Source organism: Euprymna scolopes, chromosome 13 (assembly GCF_053919585.1).
Source record: "Euprymna scolopes isolate OS-2025 chromosome 13, ASM5391958v1, whole genome shotgun sequence".
Lineage (NCBI taxonomy): Eukaryota > Metazoa > Mollusca > Cephalopoda > Sepiida > Sepiolidae > Euprymna > Euprymna scolopes.
In genome coordinates, this window is record NC_136494.1 from 96,812,427 (window position 1) to 96,833,305 (window position 20,879).

The 20,879-nt window shown below is 32.9% G+C and overlaps 1 protein-coding gene across 1 annotated transcript in view; it reads left to right on the plus strand.

Moving 5' to 3' along the window:
* Positions 1-6,241: 6,241 nt before the first annotated feature.
* LOC145292097 (phosphatidylinositol 5-phosphate 4-kinase type-2 alpha-like) overlaps positions 6,242-20,879 on the plus strand; it is a 265,122-nt gene continuing 250,484 nt past the window's right edge. Inside the window, exon 1 of the mRNA XM_080138179.1 lies at positions 6,242-6,674. Coding sequence (XP_079994305.1) covers positions 6,561-6,674 — 114 coding nt within the window. The 5' untranslated portion in view covers positions 6,242-6,560. The remainder of the gene's footprint in view (positions 6,675-20,879) is intronic.

Sequence of the window (20,879 nt, forward strand, 5' to 3'; positions counted from 1 at the left end):
GAATCAACATGTTGATGCTTTCACTGGAAATGCAGATGTGTGCGCTGCTGCAGAGAGTGGCGTCAGAAAGGGAGTAATGTAGCACTGCTGGATTTGAAGAGAGCCTACCTGCAGATACGTGTCCATGAGTCATTATGGCCATTTCAGACAGTGATAATCAAGGGAGCACAATTCCAGAGTTACCCAGTGTATTGACAAGACGCATTGTGTTTTCTATTTGCGGTAAATTAGTAGGACATCTACCTGTCTGTGGATGGTTCCGATCGGCAACAGGAGTGTTAAAAAGACGAGTAACTGCAGTAACCAAAGGATGGGACGACATGGTGGATGATGATTCTCTCCATCAAATGATGGCTGAAATGTTGTCCAGAGTATCTGGAAACGAACTGAATGCATGGGTTGACGCAAGTTCACTGGCTACAGGTGTCGTGTTGAAACAGTTGGGTGCTGTTGTGGAAGATGTGTGTTGGTTTCGTCCGAAAAATGATGCCCAGCATATAAATTTGGCAGAACTTGATGCCACGTTAAAAGAGCTTAATCTTACATTGCAATAGCAGGCTAAGGTTGTGCATCTCCACACTGACTCGTTGTGTGTTTACCACTGGTTGACCGACACCTTGACTGGAAAGGCTCGAGTTAAGACTAGAGCTGCAAGTGAGATGTTAGTACGAAGGAGACTGGCAATGATAAAGCATATAGTTGACGAATACAGCTTGCAGGTGGACATTACCTTAGTTTTGTCGATGCAGAATTTGGCTAATAGCTTGACTAGAGTGCCAAAGAGGTGGATTGATGTAATGAGGCAGGGATCTGATCCTCCACAACAGACATGCGTGGCCGTAACAGATCAATTAACACCTGACCAGATCCGTACAATCCATCAGCAGAGTGGACATCCCGGAATTTGGAAGACAACATATTTTGTCCGAAGAGTGTGTCCTTCAACTACAAGAGCATCAATCAAGGCAGCTATATGCTCATGTGAAGAGTGTCAGCGAATTGATCCGCCACTGTCCCAATGGCAAAAAGGGAAGCTTGAGGTGGAGGACAGCTGGTATCAAGTAGGAATGGATGTAATGCATTATGAGGGCAAGCATTTTTTTACCTTGACAGATTGTGGTCCGACACGTTTCACGATATGGTGCCTGTTGACACGACAGGATGCATCTAGCATTATACGACAGTTGAGAGCTGTCTTTTTTTAATGTGGTGCCCCGCTGGAAATTCTGACTGATAACGCCACTACATTTCGATGTCAAGAATTTCAGAAATTTATGCAGGAATGGGGGATTAGAATGCATTACTGATGTGCATATTTTCCAGAAGGTAACGGTATAGCGGAGCGGTGTCACCGCACCATTAAAAGAATTGCGGCCAGGACACAGTGTTCTATTCCAGAAGCTGTGTACTGGTATAATGTGACACCAAAGGACGATGCAACACCAGAAACTGCACCAGCTAATGGGATTTACCGCTATGAACAGCGTATAAAAGGAATTGATGACACACCATCAGTGGTTAGCGTTGTCAATACACCATATCAAGTCGGAGACCGTGTTTGGGTAAAACTCCCAAATGCTGGGTGCACTGTAAAATTTTGCAAAGGAAAAATAGACAAAATCATAAGTCCTCAGACCATGTTGATTAATGGCGTACCACGTCATGTAAAAGATATCCACCCCTGTTATACCTCTTCTGATTCTGAGGATAATGAGGGAGATCACATACAGTTCAGGGATGATCCTGATCGCCTACTGCCCCTACAGGTGAGCATAGAAACACTACCTACAGAACCAGATGGGGAAATGATGGAACATACTAGTGGCAATAGTGATGAGAATGATGGACATGAGAAAGTAATACCACCAGTTCCTCATCAAAGTACCCGAGAAAGACGAATACTGCCCACCCGCCGTGATTGTGAAACACCGCCTATAGCACCACGAGAGGGAATGATGGAACATACTGAAGAAGATGGAACCGAGGAAGTGATGCCTACGATTATTCGAAGGAGTACCCGACAAAGACGGATACTGCCCCCTTGCCCTGATTGTGAAACACCGCATAGGGAACCACAAGAGGAGATAATGGAACAGACTGGTGGCAATAAAGGTGGTAATGAGGAAGATGGCAATGAGGAAGTGCTTCCCCCGATTCTTCAAAGAAGTACCCGACAAAGACGACTCCCCCCCTGCCCTGTGTGTGATCATGAGATCAGGGGGGAGTGTAGGGAAACGTGCGACTTACCTAATTAGCACGTGTGCATAATTCAACCGGTCGGTCGTGGAATGAAATGAATGAAGAAGAAAGAAACAAAAATGGCTGCCTTATCTCTTTATATGCCTGTAATGCGACCACCCGATATGCAAATGAGATGCTCCTGGTTGGAGATAAAAGAGGGTTGATTTTTTAGAGGGATGTTCATTTTGAAGTTGGATTTCGAAGAAATAAGTTGAATTAGCATAAGTTCATTGGGAGTTGAGAGAAGGTGCGTTACGTATACAGAAGTTTGGAAGTTGGAAGTTTGGACAAAAGTGTTAACCTTACCCAGAAAATTATTGGTGTGACGGGCGGAAGAAATAACATTCAAGTTATTGAATTATATATCTAAAAATTTTATTTATATTATAGATATTTCTTCAACTTTGTATGCCAAGATGAACTCTGGCTAAACAAGTGAAGCATGCATGTTCCCCCGTGAGTGCACAGTGAACGAGGAATAAAAAAAGGTCAGCATTTGCCCGCCTCCCAGTCAAATCCTGGTGAAAATGAATAAACGGTGCAGTTTTAGGCCTTAATATATGTAAATTTGAGTTCTGCATCATGCAAAAAAAAAAAAAAAAATGACTAAGTTCATCATTTGCCCCCTCCCCATTTAGCCCCAAAGCCTTAACATATTTAAATTTGAGTTCAGTAACATGCAAAACTGCTAAATAGACATACACAGAAAATTTTGAACAAATATGGTAAAATAGTCTAAAAAATGGAGTGTTTTCATTAGTTCTAAAAGAGCCCCTGAGGCACACCCAAGAGTTATCGCAAAGTATAGATAAACAAAATTATATAGAAATCAGTTAGTTACAACTTTTCAGAATGTTTTATAAAACTCCAAAGCATCAATTTTTTTTAATAAGCACAAAAGTGTAAATTTAAGTCATTTTAATCCGAAAGGCACCCCTACGAGGGCAACCGGAGTTTTCCCAGAAAATCGGTTCTGTTACTTTTTTACTTGTATCATGTTTAATGTTTGTGCAAAATTTCAAAAAATTTAAAGGCGTAGTTATTGAGAAAAGTGCGAACGGACGACCGGACGAGGGTGAATTTACAGATCCACCTTCCTTTTGTCGAGGGACCAAAAACATTGCCCTGAATCTTGAAGAAAATGTGTCTAGATGTAAGAATTGGCAGCAGCTTCGTGAATTTCTAAAAAAAATATCTAAATAGTTTGAATAAAGTTATTTGCTAAATTTTGTTTTTTAAGATGTACGATTTTTATCGAAGAATAAACCCTCTTTGTAAAGGTAAAGTAAAAAAAAAAATAAAATAAAAATACAAACAAAGTAAAGGATAGCATACCGCATGCACTGGTTAATATTTAGCCGAACCCAATATTCGTTGACGGTCAGACATTAATTAATCAATTTCAACTACAATCTTATGAAATGTAGGAGTTCTAATTATGTTATTAACTGGTAATAATATGCCGTAGAAGAAATTATTGCTAAATGTTAATTTTTTTGTTTCAAAGTAACAAGTAATTGAGAATGAATTGTAAATTACAACTGTAAAGAGTGATTAATTAAAAGTTAATTCATAATTAAATATTTGTTACGAATGTTTCAAGAGAGATTTTAGTGGTGAATGCTCTGACGAACTGCAATCACTTGTGCCCCCACGACGCGAGCACCCTCGACAAACCCGACAGGCTACTAGATCCCACCCCCACACTGTAGAGGTCCCTAGATGTAAAAGATCTTTTTACTCCAATAGTTTCTTCCCCAGAACCGCAAGACTCTGGAATTCCATTCCAGGTCCCTGCTTCCCCAACAGTACTGACGTGCAGAAGTTCAAGTGTAACGTGAACCGACACCTTGCTGCCCAAATCCCTACATAGTACCCCAGTAGTTATTGCCCCTGATAGTAGCCCCCTACACCAAAGTGGCAATTTGCCTTGTTTGGGGTGAAAATGTAATAAAAAAAAAAGAAAAAAAAAAAAAGAGATATTGTCTCATTTTGATTTCAATTTCTGTATATTTTTTAATGTTTATTCATTTTATCTCATAAAATTTTATTCAAATTAATTAAAATGTCAGTCTTTTATTTACAACAAAAATTGGCAATTAATTGAAAATAACAAGGACAAAATTATTTGAAGGAGTGGCGGGGGGGGTGTCGATAGTCATATCACATTTTGTCCAACTATTTTTCTAAGCTTATGCTAATAATTGGGTTATATACTCTTAAAACCCTATTTGTATTGACGATCAGTCCGAAATGGGTGGTAAATTTACATTAAATTTATATGCAAAACTAATCCCCCACTCTAAATTCTGAAATAACTGTTTTTTTTTTCTAACATGTAATTGCCTAAAAAAAAAAGAATCTAAATTTTTTGCGAGTGGGATTTAGCTGAGCATACTCATCTATAAATTTATGAACAGTTCTTTAAATATAACATTTTTAGATATTCTTTAAAGTTCTCTAGTATGCTTTTAGTGCCAATGTATATATGTCAAAAAAATTAATTTCCCCCCAAAAAAACATAAATAAAAAGCTCATGATTTTGATTTTATAGGGAACATCTTACTTCACTGCTAAGAAAACAATACGAAACTAATAAAAACAGATGCAAAAATTTGGAAGCTAACGTCTTCAATATAGTCCAGAGTAAAGATCTTCGATATAACTATTTTTTTTTCTTTAATTAATAAAGAAAATTTTCAATTTGGTCTTTTTTTGGCTTTTTTTATTTATAAAAATGTGCTTTTAGGTTTTAATTTGGCCTTTTTCGGCCTTTTTCTGTGAAAAATTTGGCTTCAAATATTTATTAGTCTGGCAACCTTGCTTCAGTTACTAGTATGTCGCCATCTTGGTCGACCTTCTATTAGGAGGAGTCTGTTGTTGTGGCGGTCTTCACTTACTTGTAACCTGTAAGTGAGACAAATTATATAGACCAACGGCATTACCCTTGGGCCAGTGGTGTGTAAGGACCAAAATACCACCCACAACAGGCAGCATAGGGGGCTGCACAAAGGACATAAACACAGACAACAACAACCACCGCATTGAATCCGTAATACTCTAAAACGGTGAAAATTATTAATACGAGACAGTTACAGATACACTAGTACTAAAATCTGTGTAATATTAACACACACACACACACACAAAAAAAACAAAAACAACAACAACAAAAAAAAAACACATACACGCACATATAAACAAATTATACAATCACGCGCTTACACACTAATGTAGTTTACTTTGAAAAATCGACATTTTAAAGCACCGGACATGATCAAAGAATCTTAGGATTATTTTAGGATTTGGCGCAGGGCAATAAGTGACCTGCCCGAGTATTCTCTTAGTTCCTGACTTTGTCTTAATGTATTACACGGAGTGCAATATACAATTCTGACCATCCCTTAACAGACGGACGGCGTCTCTATATAAGATTTATTATTAACAACAGTTACCCAACCCTCTTAAAACGACCCCCTTCCCCGATTAATCTCTTGATGTCTTACCCACCATCTCTAAACAGTGGACACCTCTAGATTATGTAGGAAGTCTTAAAGATATTTAAAAATTTCATCATTTCTCCTTTATGATTCTTGGAATGCGCCAGTTTATCTATTATTAACAAGCTCTCCTCATAAAAGTGGTGATACCACTGAAACAGACTCCCCCCCATTTCTTCTGGATTTTCTCTACTCTCATTTTGAAATCTAATTTAATTTTATGCAGATATCCGTATTTTTTCCATTTCAAACTCCCCCAATTAACCAATATACCCCCCCTTTTCTCTGTAGACACATTTTTAAAGTGTTAATTTAAAAGAAAAGAAAAACAAAGCACGTGTATACACTTGATGAAACTTAACGAACAGAAAAAAACTAAAAAACAAACAAAAGATGTCATCACATTAACACACCTGTAAATTTAGATATACCCAAACAAAAATATATAAAAACAACTAATTATAATAAATATATATTTTTAAAATTTAAATATTCATGTAGATTTCTTAAAAGTCTAATAAACCAACTAGGATTTATATTTCATCTACAAATACCTTTTATCAACACGTGCATTGTTTTTTTTATTTTTTTTTTATTTTGTATATTCTTCAACAGAACAGTTATAAAAAAAAAATGAAAGAAAAAGTGTGAATATTTCGCTTAATAGAAAATATACACCATTTTTTTTTCTTTAGATCTGTGTAGGTGTTTATAAATTATAAGTCCTAAATATTTCTCTTGTATAGGCTACCAAAGGGGTTGGACAAACTTAGCATTAATAGTAATATATTGTATAATTTGTATATCTAAAACATAATCATGTCCAGTGCTAAAAGAAAGCAACTAAAAATGAAGACGGTTCAACAGAAGGTGAAACTTTTCAGGGCTAATGAGCCCTTAATGAGTGTCTTTATGTGGGGAATAAACCACACGGTGAGTAAACAACGGTAAACGTTGAATTTTTCATGTTTATATTTTCTTAATTATTTGTTATGCCTGTTTCTTCAGTTTGCCAATTACAGGATTTTTTTGCTGTCTATATTGCATATTATCTTTATAAATCCCATAATTTTATAGAATCACATCCGTTTCCAATAGCACCATTCCAATAATTATAGGAACAACCGGACTCGTGAAAAGAAATTAAAAAAAAAATATCTGACAAATATACCCGTTGAACCAAGTGCAAAATAGATACACAAACACTTGCACTTAAAGGGACTGTTAGACTCTTAAAAGATCTGAATGGAATATGAGATAGCAGGTGAATGTCTGGCATCTGGTAGGATGCCCCATCTCCAGCGAGAACAAAATGATAAAAAGAGTGTTTTATGTATTTTTTTCTTTTCTTTTTTACGTAACCCTGTAAAAACGATTTTATTACGATGTATGAAATTAATTGAATTATTTTTAGTGCGCAATCATTTATATCGGCTTGAAACTGTCTCAATTAAATTTAAAACGTTGTTTATGACGCTTTGGTGCAAGATGAACAGTTCATTGATGGCGACCCACGGCCACTAATTCGAAATAGGAGCGTGTAAATATCGACAAGTATTTCATAGAGCTGATATTTATGGGATGTTTAGTTTACATCGAAATACGACTTCCTCGGAGTCAATTCATTATTAATTTGATGCTAATGCACTTATTGATCCGATCCGCGCTGTTTTTTTTTTTTTTTTTTAATAGTATTTTCAAGTTTAATTAAATTTTTATGATATCTGTTTTTATTAAATTGTAAGGTTAAAATACAGAATAGGTACAATCCCCCCCCCATGTTAAGAATGGCTTTCTAAATGTTATTTCAGCACGGACTAGTACCATTTTTTTTTTTTTTTAATTCATTATCCTTTTGAATTGATTCTGAGGAGGTTTCCCAGATCAAACCCTTGACTTTGTCAATGTAAGCGAAACAATTCACACACACACACACACACACACACACACACACACACATGTATATAACATGATTTAACAAATAAATCATAAAATCAATTATCGAGATTTAGCTTGTGTACGTTTTCAGCGTCCCAAATTTTCTTTCTTAAAAAGACGCCATTCATTCAATTAAATTCAAAGATAAATAAAATACTATCGTAATATTCCAGAAATAGATTCTACAACATGTTTTTTAATGAATTAAGGAAAAGAAAAACGTTGTCAGCATCAATGTAAAATTTCAAGATTTACAAATCGAAAATCTCATATTAATGACGTTTTTTTTTTTTTTTTTTTAAGAGAATTTGGGACTCCGAAATCGTACACAGCGTTTATATTATTTTACTTTTATACTTTTGAGCATCTTATATTGTCTTTTTTTTTTTTTTTTTTTTTTCCGAATACTATATTATTACAGTCTATATATTATCTTCTTTAATTCTATGTTCAACTCTGGAAATAATAAAATAAATAAATGGAGAATGATAAATAAATGAATACCAAGTCAAAGGCCTATAAAGATTTTGGTCATGTACGTTTTAATCGTTTTAAATTTACTTTTCAAAAAGACACCCATTTTATACGATTATTCGGTATTTTTTAAAATTTATGTTGCAATTGGAGATGTAGAAACTAAAATATTCATAAAAAAGATGTGATTTAGTATCCATTTTTTTTTTTTCTTAAGAAAAACATTGTATTTTGTTTTGCTGGATTTAAATTACTAATGATAAAAAAGAACCCTACGTCTTAAAATAACAAATACAGAAAAGGCTGATGGATCCAAAATACTAAGTTCTCTTAAAAACAAACAAAACAAAAAAGCGATATTAAATCTTTAATAGGTACTTTTACTTTGTTACTATATCCTACATTACAATGTGGTATTTTTAACTGCAAATCGACCAATAATACAGTAATAAATACACATGAATAGAAATGTTATCTTATGAAAACGTATATATATATAAATTTGGATATTTCAATATGACGGGATACCCGGTCGATGGATCATATTTATTTAACGTTTTTAAAACCTATTTGCAACATTCCGATCGATGTTTTTATGAACACCTTTTAATTTTGCGACTGTCTATAAAGCTTTACGTCTTAAGAAAAAGAAACGATTTCTATTTTGCAGCTTTATTTATTCATAAAATCTCATCGAAGATAATCTACATAAAATAAGTATTTGTATGGGTGACCATTTTGGAAATAATTGTTGTTTAATGTTCTGTTTCAGTGTCTTGACTGTTTTAAGGTTCATCTAGCAACATTAAGTATAACTATATATCTGTTGGATAGTGGTTTATTTTCAACTGCGACATTAAAGTCGTTATAAATTCAACTCTAATTTAAGCGAGTTGTCAAATAGACTGACTAATCAGCTTTCATGTTCCTTCCAGTCTTCCGTAGATTTGAAGAAGTATCGTTTGTTACATCGCAAATGGATATTGTCGATTTCCTATTTACAAAGATATGAAATAAAACTCTGACAAGTTGTTATCAATTATTTATTTTATTTACATAAAAAAATAGTGGTCTATAATGTTTTTAATTAAATAATAATTCTAATAAAAAAAGTCCAGGGATTTTTGGAGTCTATCTGATGAAATATTTAAAATTTGATTTCTATAGTCTGTGAGATAAAAAAAAAAAAAAAAAAAAATTAAGCACGGATTATAAATGCCCAAATGAAGAATGTCATAATCTGTAGATTAATAAAATGTGTGACTACTTCTTGTATGTCTGTTTTCTCGTGACTACGTGGCTGGCAATATTTTTTATTAATCAAATATTAATTGAAAGCAAAAGTGCAGTACTAGTGCATGAACTTAAAATGTGGTGTAGGCAACTATACTTCATTTGTTCTGTCCTCGGCCAGTGAAGTATAAATCCTTCTAGACTGAGGCAATTAAAATTTTTATTTACAAACCCATAGCACCCCTCTTTTTTGGGGTGGGGTGGATTTTCTTCACATAATAAAAAAAAAACACTCAGACTCTGCTCGCGAGACTAGTAAATAGCTTCAACATTTTATGTGTGTCTCGCCTATATTGTAACTTTGACAAATATAAATGAAATCATCTATTTTTTTTAATTAACTATTGCGACATTTTGCAGTATAGACAACAAAATAAAAAATAAATATATAACTAATAAATGTTACTAAAGGCAAGATGACATTTATTGAATGGGTTTCTACCCGTGTTTAATTTTCGATTTTTGATCAATTATAGACTTCCCAGATGACCGTCTCCTGTCGGCCATTTCTTTTATTGCTTTAACTTAAAACTAGACACTACTTGTTTCAAACTAAATAAATGCTTTAAAATAAGTTCAAACTCTTCCAGATAGGTAGAAGAGTATCTTGTCTTACTGATGGTAAAATTTATTTGATATATAAAACGTAATAAAATTAAGCTGTACAATAAGTTTTCAATGCTAAGGCAAACCTAATCTACCTAGATAAACAAAAAAGATGCTCTACCCGGTTAAGAGGAGCAAACAATAGAAGATAAAGAATAAAGTTACATAGCAACTTTATTACATTAGCAAGTTAATAAGGGTTACAGAAAGAGGGATCAATGAGAAAACCTTTTTAAACCATGGAATTTCGAAGTTAAATGCTTCTCGTCAGAAAAAGCTGGCGTTATACAAATGTAAAGGTAACAAGACAAAAAAAGGGGTAGATATACATATATATTTACCCCTTTTTTGTTTTGTTGTCTTTACTGCAAAATGCTCATCTATTGATCAAAGAAATTAATTTTTAATGATTCTATTAAAAGGAAATGTAAACAATTAAACATGAATATTTTCAATGATTTTTTTTTCTTTAAAACCTCTGCCTGAGTAGGAATGCCAAATACATCAAACACTTTTGTTTAATTTTTTTTTTTATGCTGGATTGTAGGCTATTGATGAAGTTTTTTTTTCATCTTTGTGTACTGATTTATTTTAGTCAACTTTGATAGTTGATCCATTGATTTAAGATTAACCCTATTGGATCCCATCTACTTCGTACGTCTTTTTCAGCACTACACTTTAAAAGTAGTACTCTTTCAGTGCAACTAAAGTGCAGTAGTATGTCTCGAGAATGATGACTATATGGCAAGTGTGTGTGTGTGTGTGTGTGTGTGATTTTTGCAAGTTAAGTTTTTCAACCAAGTCCCACGTCTTTATATTCATAAATACAACTAGTAGCACTAATTAACTACACACCCGAGTTTAAAGTAAATGTCATTACGTCTGTCAGTTTTGAAGGACTACGATGCTGACATTATATTCACAATTTTTGTTGCTGTTTTTCGTATATTAATGTCTCGACTGGCGGTTACAGCGATTGAAACGTAAATGTAAAATCAAGATGAAAACAGTAGTCTGAAATAATCCAGATGTCTGTATTATTAACATTATCAAACAAGATCCTGTGTGTTTTCACGCCTATTTGTAACTTTGATAGATATACAACTGCCTTTTTTTATTTTAAGTTTTTAAAACTTTCTAATTGACTTGGATTGTCAATTAATGGAATAGTTTATGAAATTTAAAATAACGAGAAAATTTAAAACCAAATTTTAAAATGTAATCATAAAATTTGACATAAAATTGAAACACACGCTTTTAATTTGTTTCGGTTGAATGCAACTCGCATGAAACGTTTCATCATCATCGTTGTATTAATAAAGCAATCAGACAAGATGTGTTTCCATAAGTTTGATGTGTTGGTTAATTTCGTAATCTTTTTTTTAATATGGAAAAATTGGTGCTTATGCACTTTTGTTACCGTGCTATTTTTTAGAAAATAGTATTTTAAAGTTTAATTCATATACGATATATTTTTTATTATTATTATATTATTATAAATGAAAGTACAGAATAATTACAAAACTCTCTCCTCCCCATGTTAAGAATGACTTTCTAAATGTTATTTCAGCTCGGTAACAAAAGTGCATAAATACCAAAAGATTCGTTTTATTTTGTTATTGCATTGTAATAAATAATCGATTAATCGTTAAAAAATGAATAAATCACGTAATAACCACTGTTGACCAGAAAAACACGTGAACAATTCTTAGAATTTTTTTACCATTATATAAAGTTCTTAGGAAATCGCATCTTTCCAGAGCTCACCATTTCGATGACTGTGTGTGTGTGTGTGTGTGTGTGTATATATATATATATATATATATATATATATATATATATAATGTGTGTCGACCGATCTAATGAAGAAATGAAAGGTGGTCGATTCTTGTCTGGCTGGCGAAAAAGAAGACAAATCGACTTTATTGACGATTGACAGTGCACAAGATTTTTAAGTGTCATTTTATACTTTTTTTTTTTTATCCATATTTATTTTCTGTCATTATTGTCTGTTACTTTTAGTGTCATTTTTTTTTCTTTTAATCTTTTCTCAGCCATTCATTCATTGTCTCCCTCGACGCTCCAACCGATCACTTTCTAGTGCAACTCACCTCTCCCACTCAAATCATCATGTGATGAGTGCGACCTCACTACGTGCATTTTTTTCTTCGTGTGTCTTGTTTATCGAGTCGCTTTCTTTTTATCGGTTCTTTTGAAGTAAAATATACTTGCGTCTTGAGGTTAGGAAAGCACAAATAACAAAACAAAATGCGATAACTGGTATAGATCCCCTCCCCTCCTACATGTCTGCCCATATTTGATTGTTAAAATGAGACTATAGCCGAAAGACGACCACACGAAATTATATCGGGTGCCCGGTTCTTAAATGGCAATAATACATTTGTTCATTGATTTATTTTATTACATCGTATTTCTTTTCGTAAATTCTTGGTGTTTATTTATTAATTGTAAATTGTATTTTAGTGTTATTTTTACACTTTTTTTTTCACTCACGCGGACATTTTATTGGTTTTCATAAATTGTTGCATTTCACTCTGACACGATACTATTTCAAATATCGACATTATACACCACTCTCTCTCTCTCTCCCAATTCAATAGTTGTTTCTGACTGTTGAAAAGAGAGGTGGACAATTCCTTGGATTTTGGAAACCCAAGACAAAGCTAAGTGGCCGATTATAGTCAAGGGCAACTCGAAGGTTCCTTTTGCATTAGCTGCTATCCCGAGGTGTAGGGGAGGTCGCCTCTCGATTCCTTAGATTACACCACATGCCTTTTATCCTCATAATACTAAGTGTTTAGCAAGGGGCATCAAGCACCATTTTTAAGTCTTTCGTATGACTCAACCTAGGATTGAACCCCAGTTTCCCGGCACATTAGTGAATACTCTTACCATTATACTTAATAGGCTGGTTAGCATACAATAATGAAGTACTTTACGATTCTTGGAAAAAATTACCAAGATGAATAGGACCACCTCTATTTATCACAAAGAATATCATTAAGTATTTTTTTTTTTTCATCAGCACATGTATATTAGTATAATGTCTCGTGTGATGACCTGACTTTGGTTAAGGTGAAACACAAAGAAGGCCGCAGTGGTCACACGGTTACAAGGAAGTCTTTTATTTTTAAGTTTGTCTAGTATGGATGTTTTCCTGTGGGCCGACTCCCTGTCGTGGACCTCAATATAATGTTTTCAACCCACAGTTGACAAGATCCACAATGTGTAGTTCTAGGTGGTTAGGACCTCCATCAAAGTTCTGCGACGCAACTCCAGTTGCTCTCACAATGATAGGATTGATATGATGTTGGGTGCAGTTGCGAATGATCTCTTTCCTCTGCTGAAAAGGAAGATCATTCAAACTGGTTGTCTTTTTAAATTAACAATAATAATAACCGATGCTGGTTGTAGTTTTCATACGAATTAATTATTCATAAAATAGAAAAATAAGAACACTATATATGTACAGTTTTTCACAGGAGAATCAAAAAAAAAAAAAAGGAACAAAAGGTTGTTTGCAAGTTTTCTCTTTCTGGCAGTTACAAACAGGCCTTAGCCATTTCTTTTCAATAACCAATTCTCACTTCTAATTGGTTAACGGACGAGTGCTTATCAAATGGTAGAGTGAGGAACGGTGGATAGTTTCCCCGAGTTCAAAACTCTCTGCAAACTCTGTCAAGAATCTCCAAAATTCTCTATCTCTCTCTCTCTCTCTCTCTGCACGTGCTTATATGTTGCGGGTTGGGGTGGGTAGGAGTATGCTGAGGCGTCCCAGCTGACCAATCGATGTCCACTCTATCATACCTTGGTTCGTCCTGATTGGATAATCAGCTACCTCTTCCCACATCCAGATCAGGTAATTTTCTATTAACGATGTCAATCGTCTCTCACACCCGGGAACCCGTACAGACAAATGCGTCAGCTCGAGCTCCAAATAATCATGTTTCATGGACATATTGTTTCATATTTTCAACTTTGTTTTTTCCTTTACAAAGGAAATGTATTTCATATCGGTGACCATGCCGTCTCCCCTTCCAACTGGCAGGGTGATCCGATATTTTCCAGGCCTGCCATTAAAATAAAAAGAGCTCTAATTCCTCTTTTGCTGGCCCCGTTTTGGGGCAATTGTCAACCATAGCTCTCATTTAGCTCTCTGTAATCCCTGCTCTGGGTTAATCTCTTTTTACCGTAGCTGGTTGGGTCACATAAGATGAAGTTCATTTACTCTTATTAAATTTTATTTTACAATAAAAATCCTGTTAAAGAGCAGTACTCATCACAATGTCATGTATCAACCAACTAGCATCATAAGGTCACAAATGTGAAACAAATATAAAATTAAACTAATACTATGGGATATTCTTAAACTCTGCATAGACTCACTTTATCCCGGTCACTTAATTCCAAAAAAAAAATCTTGCTTCCTATCAAAAACTTTAAAAATGCTTTGCAATTATAGTTATATAGTCTTCTCACTTCAAGAATATCATACACTTGATTTCTCAAGCGATCTAAAAAGAAATTGGCAAAAATTTTATTGGTGTAAAAAAAAAAAAAAAAAAAAATGCTTTATCAGAGTGCTGAGACAAAAGTATGATAACTTTCTAATGGGCATGTAAGGACAATGCCTGATCCAATCCATAATGGAAGTATTAAACTCTGGGAGAAAATATTGATAATCATTCATGATTCACTTTACCCTGGGGTAACTCAACAATTTACAAACTAAATACAATGCAGCAATCTAAATATATTGGCAAATGTTATTTCTTTTCTGTTTCAGGAACCCACTTTTAATTTTGTGTGGTTGCATTTCGATTGCCATAATTTGTCTGATTTCACCAAGCCAATATTGACAGCCATAGGGAGCTGATCTATATAAGTACCTATAATTTCAACCTATCTTCAGAGTAAAAGTGCGCCAATTCACTATTGCAAGTTGTCACCGGAATTTTATTTTTCCTGGTTATTTTAAGACAATAAAATTTCTTACACTTATATACGAATAAAGTTTGGTAAATAGTAATTTTAATAAATACATAAATAAAAGGAAAATAGATATTTGTCTCATACTGCCCCCCCCTCATTATTTGTTCATTAAATAAAGCGAATTAAAAAAAAAATGCCGTTTCACAGAATACTGAACATAATGAATAATAATGCGTTATTTTTGTCAGTGTCACTTTCTTTTTTTTTTTTTTTTTTTTTTTTGTGTGTACATTTTTGGGTTTATTTATCCAATGATTAGGAAAAATCTTAACTCATCAGTGTTGTTTCATCTGTGTCTATGACTTCACAACCGGAAGAATAAGCTGTGTACGTTTTAACTTTTTTTTTTTTTTTTGATACAGAATAGCAAGCCCATTATTTATCAAAAATCTGCTTTCTTAATCCTATTCTTTTCAAGTATTTTGATTTTAAGATTTGTTATATATAAATATTAACAAGCCGCCTGGCATTGCCCGGTTGTAAAATACTTAAATATGATATTTTGATTTCGTATTTATTATATTGGACCCAATATATAGTAATGATTTAAAGTTATAAAAAAAAAATGACTTGTGCACCACCGAGAATCAAAACAAACGTTTAGCTTACAATTTATTTTTTCTCCTTTCACGTTAATGCCTGAGCTATGAAGACATCTTTGCTGCAAGGCTACAAATTAAAACATGAACTTTTATATTATGCATGCATATTGTAATTCCATCGTTCGATCTTCACCTGGCAAATTCTATTTCTTTAATTTTCACACTTTTGCACCGATTTTTCCTTACTAAAACCCCAAATTTTTAAAACAAATATAAATATGCATATATAAATATATATAGAAAGAGGTTTGTGTTTACTATAACCTTTTTACACAAGTATTATCCAAATATGTAGAATATCTGCATGAATATAATTACATGTAATAGTTAACTAAAGATGACCACTCCATAAGAAAAAAAACTAATAGGGAATTAATTAAAATGTTTAAAAGAATGTGCAAATTAGCTAGATATGAATGCAATTCCACGATCCATATATAACAAAGTTGTATTTTCTTTTTAAATAAATAGAAAAAAGGGTTTTCAATACACAAAAAGAAAACAAGTGCGTGTGTGTGTTTCTAAAAGAGCAATTTCTATAGGAATGTGTAGCAGAGCAAGAATCCAAATTAAAAGAAAGAAAACCAAAAATTTATTTAGCTAAATCTTGTACATTTATTTTAACCCTACAAAATAGGGTCTTTTCAAATGAGGAATGAAAATAGCAACATTACCAGAACCACGGATAGGTTACGAGACAGAACTACTAGCACATTGACGTAATGGAACAAAATGTGGAAGACAAATTCATGAGCAATTTCACCCTCTTATATTACATAAATGTTTGTGATTGACTGGATACACAACACTTCAGAATGGGAGGCGACACAGATTTTTATGCAATTATCTCTATTTGTTTACACCTGTGTGTTCTTGATTTCGTGCTAAATTTGTTTCAGGAAAACCACGATCCTATCTACTGCAAAACTAATACACAAGGTCGTGGGCCATTCATTTTGCATATTTGCTAAAAACACTACGTTTGCCCAGCATAGGGTTATCCTTTGGACAAATCAATTACATTTGTATGGTCATGTGGAGTATTGGATAAATGGTTGCAGAAGCATGGATGTTTTAAATTGCAGAAAGATTGGCTGGCCAAGGGAAACTAGGAAGTAATTGGAGCAGACCACATAGTGAAATTTGGAAATGTTTGAACCCTAAGAACTACTGAGCTTACGTAATAAAAGAAAGCGTTTGAACCCTGAACAAATGGAATGTGATGTTAAATGCATAGAAGTATCAGCTCTGCTGTAAACCATTTATTGTCTTTTGAGACAGAAGGATGTCAATCTATTATAAACTTAAATGTGTTTTCGTTTCAAAATTCTTTGTACTGACATGCAGAAGTACTGCCGTTGATTTGTAGTGTTGCATTTGACACAAGTGCATGGGGGATGAAATGCAGATGCATCTTTTGTGATAGTTTTTCATGGATTTCTTTAATTGTTGTATTTGTTGTGTGGCATGTCTGTGAGATAAATTCAACGCAAGAAAATTGTAGCAATCGATAAGTATATTTTTCCATATGAACAAAATAATGGGGGATGCAAGTTAATGGTAAGATTTTCGATTTCTTAGTTTTTGTTTCATCACTAGGGCTAGGACAATATTCTTTTCATTGTTTTGACTCTCGAGTGTGTATCCGTTTATATTTTATATGCTTTTATATAGAGTGATGTGGTTCTTGGTTGATTAACTGTGTCAGATATATACTCAAGAGTCAAAACAATGAAAAGAACATGTTGCCATAGCCCTATTCATCACATAGAAGCATATTGATGGCATTACACCATATCAACAACACCTGTATCGGTCATTCACTTGGTGACTGACATTAGATTAGTTATTCAGTCCACCCAGGTGCTGCTGATATTACTACACTTTTAAGGGTAGGAATGTCATTCAATGAATAAGGTGAATTTTGACAAACTCGCTTTATTTATTAACTAGCTAACTATTTTAACCTGTTAGTGTATTTAGTTACAGTATGTTTTATTTTAACTAATCTAATCAAATGGAAATAACCCTGTATAGATGAATAAAGAGTTACATCTTTTTTAAAGATGGTGACCATTCAAAAGAAAAAAAAAAGTCAAAGTAATTTTGGAAGGAATTAAATTTTATTCTTAACCCCATGTTGTAATTATCCCCATAAAAAACTGGCTAACCAGAAATCAAATCTTGATTTTGTATAAAAAAAAACAAAACTATGATGACAAAGAAATGATAAAGAGACTGACTTTCCTTTATATATTATATTAGATATAGTTTCCATTCTTTAAAATGCATTTTTCAAATCAAAAACCAAGCTTTTATTTTTGTATTCCTTCATTGTTGAAATAATAAGATTTAGGTTTTAGTCATTATTTTAGGGTATTCTTTATATCATCAGCACTTGAAGATTTTGTTTCACACAAAATTTCTTTGAGGTGGCAAACAAGTAAAAAAAACATGAGCTACACCAAGATTGTGGCAGCTGTTCTCAACCTTATGCTTTCTTGTGTTCTTTCCGCTCTATAACGCTCTGCATTCATTCTGGTGAAAAATGACAACGATAGATTGAAGGCATCTTTTGTTTGTTCTTATTAGCCCATTTGTAAACATGCTTCTCTATACATATACATTCTTCTATAAATTTTTTGATTTAAAGTTCTCAGCAATCGCTGGAGATACAAATAGAAAGCCTTGTTCGCCAGTAGCTATAAGAATTCATGTGACAACATGCATTGCATGTGTCAGGTTTTAGTGTGATTACACTTTGAGCCTCAAATCCCAAACCAATGGTGGTGATAGATGAATATATAAGGTGCCAAGATGCTGCAAGCAATGGATTTTGCATACACACAATTGCATTAAATGCCTGCGTCTTCAACTTCTTCGTTTATAAAACAAAGAAAATTGTGTTTCTGAAAGTTTGAGATGAGGATTGATTGTCATATTATTTGGATTCTTTGAACTACTGTTCTTATCTAGAATCTTATTTTCATCTTTCGGTTGATGTAACCTCCGACCTTCTTCAGGATCCCTGGCATAACAGATAAAGTACTTGGTAAAACTCACTTGTAAGTTACACTCTTCTGGAGGTTGCATGTTCTATTTTCGGTGCGGGCGACACTCAAAATGCAATTGCAAATTACTGAGGATTTCTACTATGTCATGGCTGACAGAACTAAAGCATGCTACCTCCATGGATTAAATAAAAGGTTTCATTCGAAATTCTGTACTGAATCCCAAGTTTGACAGAAAGATTACCAAGTTTGGCAAGATATACTTTAAGAACGTTAAAGGTTACATCAACCGAAACGTTTTGAAAATAAACACTTGATAAGAATAGTAGTTTGTAGAATTCAAATAACACAAAAGAAAATTGTCAAAGCCAGAATGAATTAGGTGGTGACTCCAGTGACAGTATTAACTTATTATTTTTATCGGTTAAACTTTAATTGTATTTGTGTCCGTATGGAATATTGTCCCAAACTTTTGTGCTTTTTTTTTTTTTTTTTTTTTTTTTTTTTTCAAGCTATTTTTTAACTGCTTTAAAATGACAAAAGGGAAACTCAGCAGACATAATAAATCTCTTACATGATGGAGATTTGGTGGCATGGCTCAAGAAAAGTATAACTGGGGCAGGTATTTGTTCTTGCATTTTAAGGTAAACACATTACAACTATAGTTGTAGATAGATGGTCATCAGCAGACTAACATCAACCTGATTAAATCTTTATTAAGAGGCTTTTTCATCAACCATCAGAACTTTGATGAAAGAGTCCTGTTGTTAACCTAAAGCACTATTTGATTTGCCACTATTTTGAATAGTCCTCAAAACAAATATTTCTGTATGATTAAAATAAGTTTTGCTATAAATCAATTCCAGACAAATAGTTTTGATTTGTGGAAAAAAATTCTGAAAAGAATTTTCGGTTATCTATAGTTCTATAAAATTTTTTGTGTATTGATATTCATATTAAAAATCCTTTTTTTTATATTTATTTAAAAAATAAATACAACTTTGTTATCTGAGTTGTGGAATTGTATTCATGTACAAAAGGTGTAGCTAATTTGCATCTTCCTTTTAACTGTTCATTTTAATTAATTCCCTATAAGTTTTTTTTTTTCTTATGGGATGATCATCTTTAGTTAACTATTATGTGTAATTATATTCCTGCAAATATTCTACTTGCGCAATATTTGCATAAAAAGTAAGCACAAACCTCTTTCTATATATATTTATGTATGTGTATATTTGTTAACAAAATTTTGCCTACCAAACTCCTGCCAGTTTTTGGTCTATAGACATGAAACTTAAATATATAGAGTATTCAAACCCATGCAAAATTTTGTATTTGGGTTTTAGCCAGGGAAAATCGGTGCAAAAGTGTGACAATTAAAAAAACAAAAAAACAAAAATTAATTTGCCAGATGAAGGTCGAACGACGGCATTATGAATATGCATGTGTAACGTAATAGTTATTGGTTCATGTTTTAATTTTTAGCCTTACAGCAAACATGTCAAGCATTAACATCAAAGGAAAAAGTAAATTGTAAACTAAACATTTTGGTTTCGATTCTCGGTGGTGGCGCACAAGTTATTTTTTTTAATTTTTTGAATCATTACAATATATTGTGTCCAATATAATAATAAATACGAAATCTGAATTAATTAAAATATCATGTTTAAGCGTATTTTATGACTGGGCAATGCCAAGTGGTTTGCTAGTGTTAAATAAAACTGTTTCTTATTGACTTTCACTTTAGCAGGAGTTTTGCCAGTGTATCCAAAGGAATTTGTTTTGATTAATACTTACATAATTCCAGTTTAATTTTAAAACTCTACATGAAAAAAAATTACTTTTAAAATATATTGTAAAAATTTATGTAAAAAAAATCTTTAAATGATTTTTAATATTTTTTTTAATTTTAAATGTTTAAAAATATTTTTCATATAAGCTTTGAAAAGCATTTCAAGTAAAGACTAAAAAATATTTTTATTACAAGATATTTAAAAAACATTTAAAAGTAAAAACTATTTTTTATGTAAACTTTTATTTTATATTTTAATGATATAAAACCATTCTGGAAAAAAACTTCAAAGTAAAGATTAAAAAATATATTTTGACTATAACATTTTATTACAAACCATTCTAAAAAAAAAAAAAAAAAAAAAAAAAGAAGCATCCCAAAGTAAAGACTCATTTTTTTTAATGTAGAG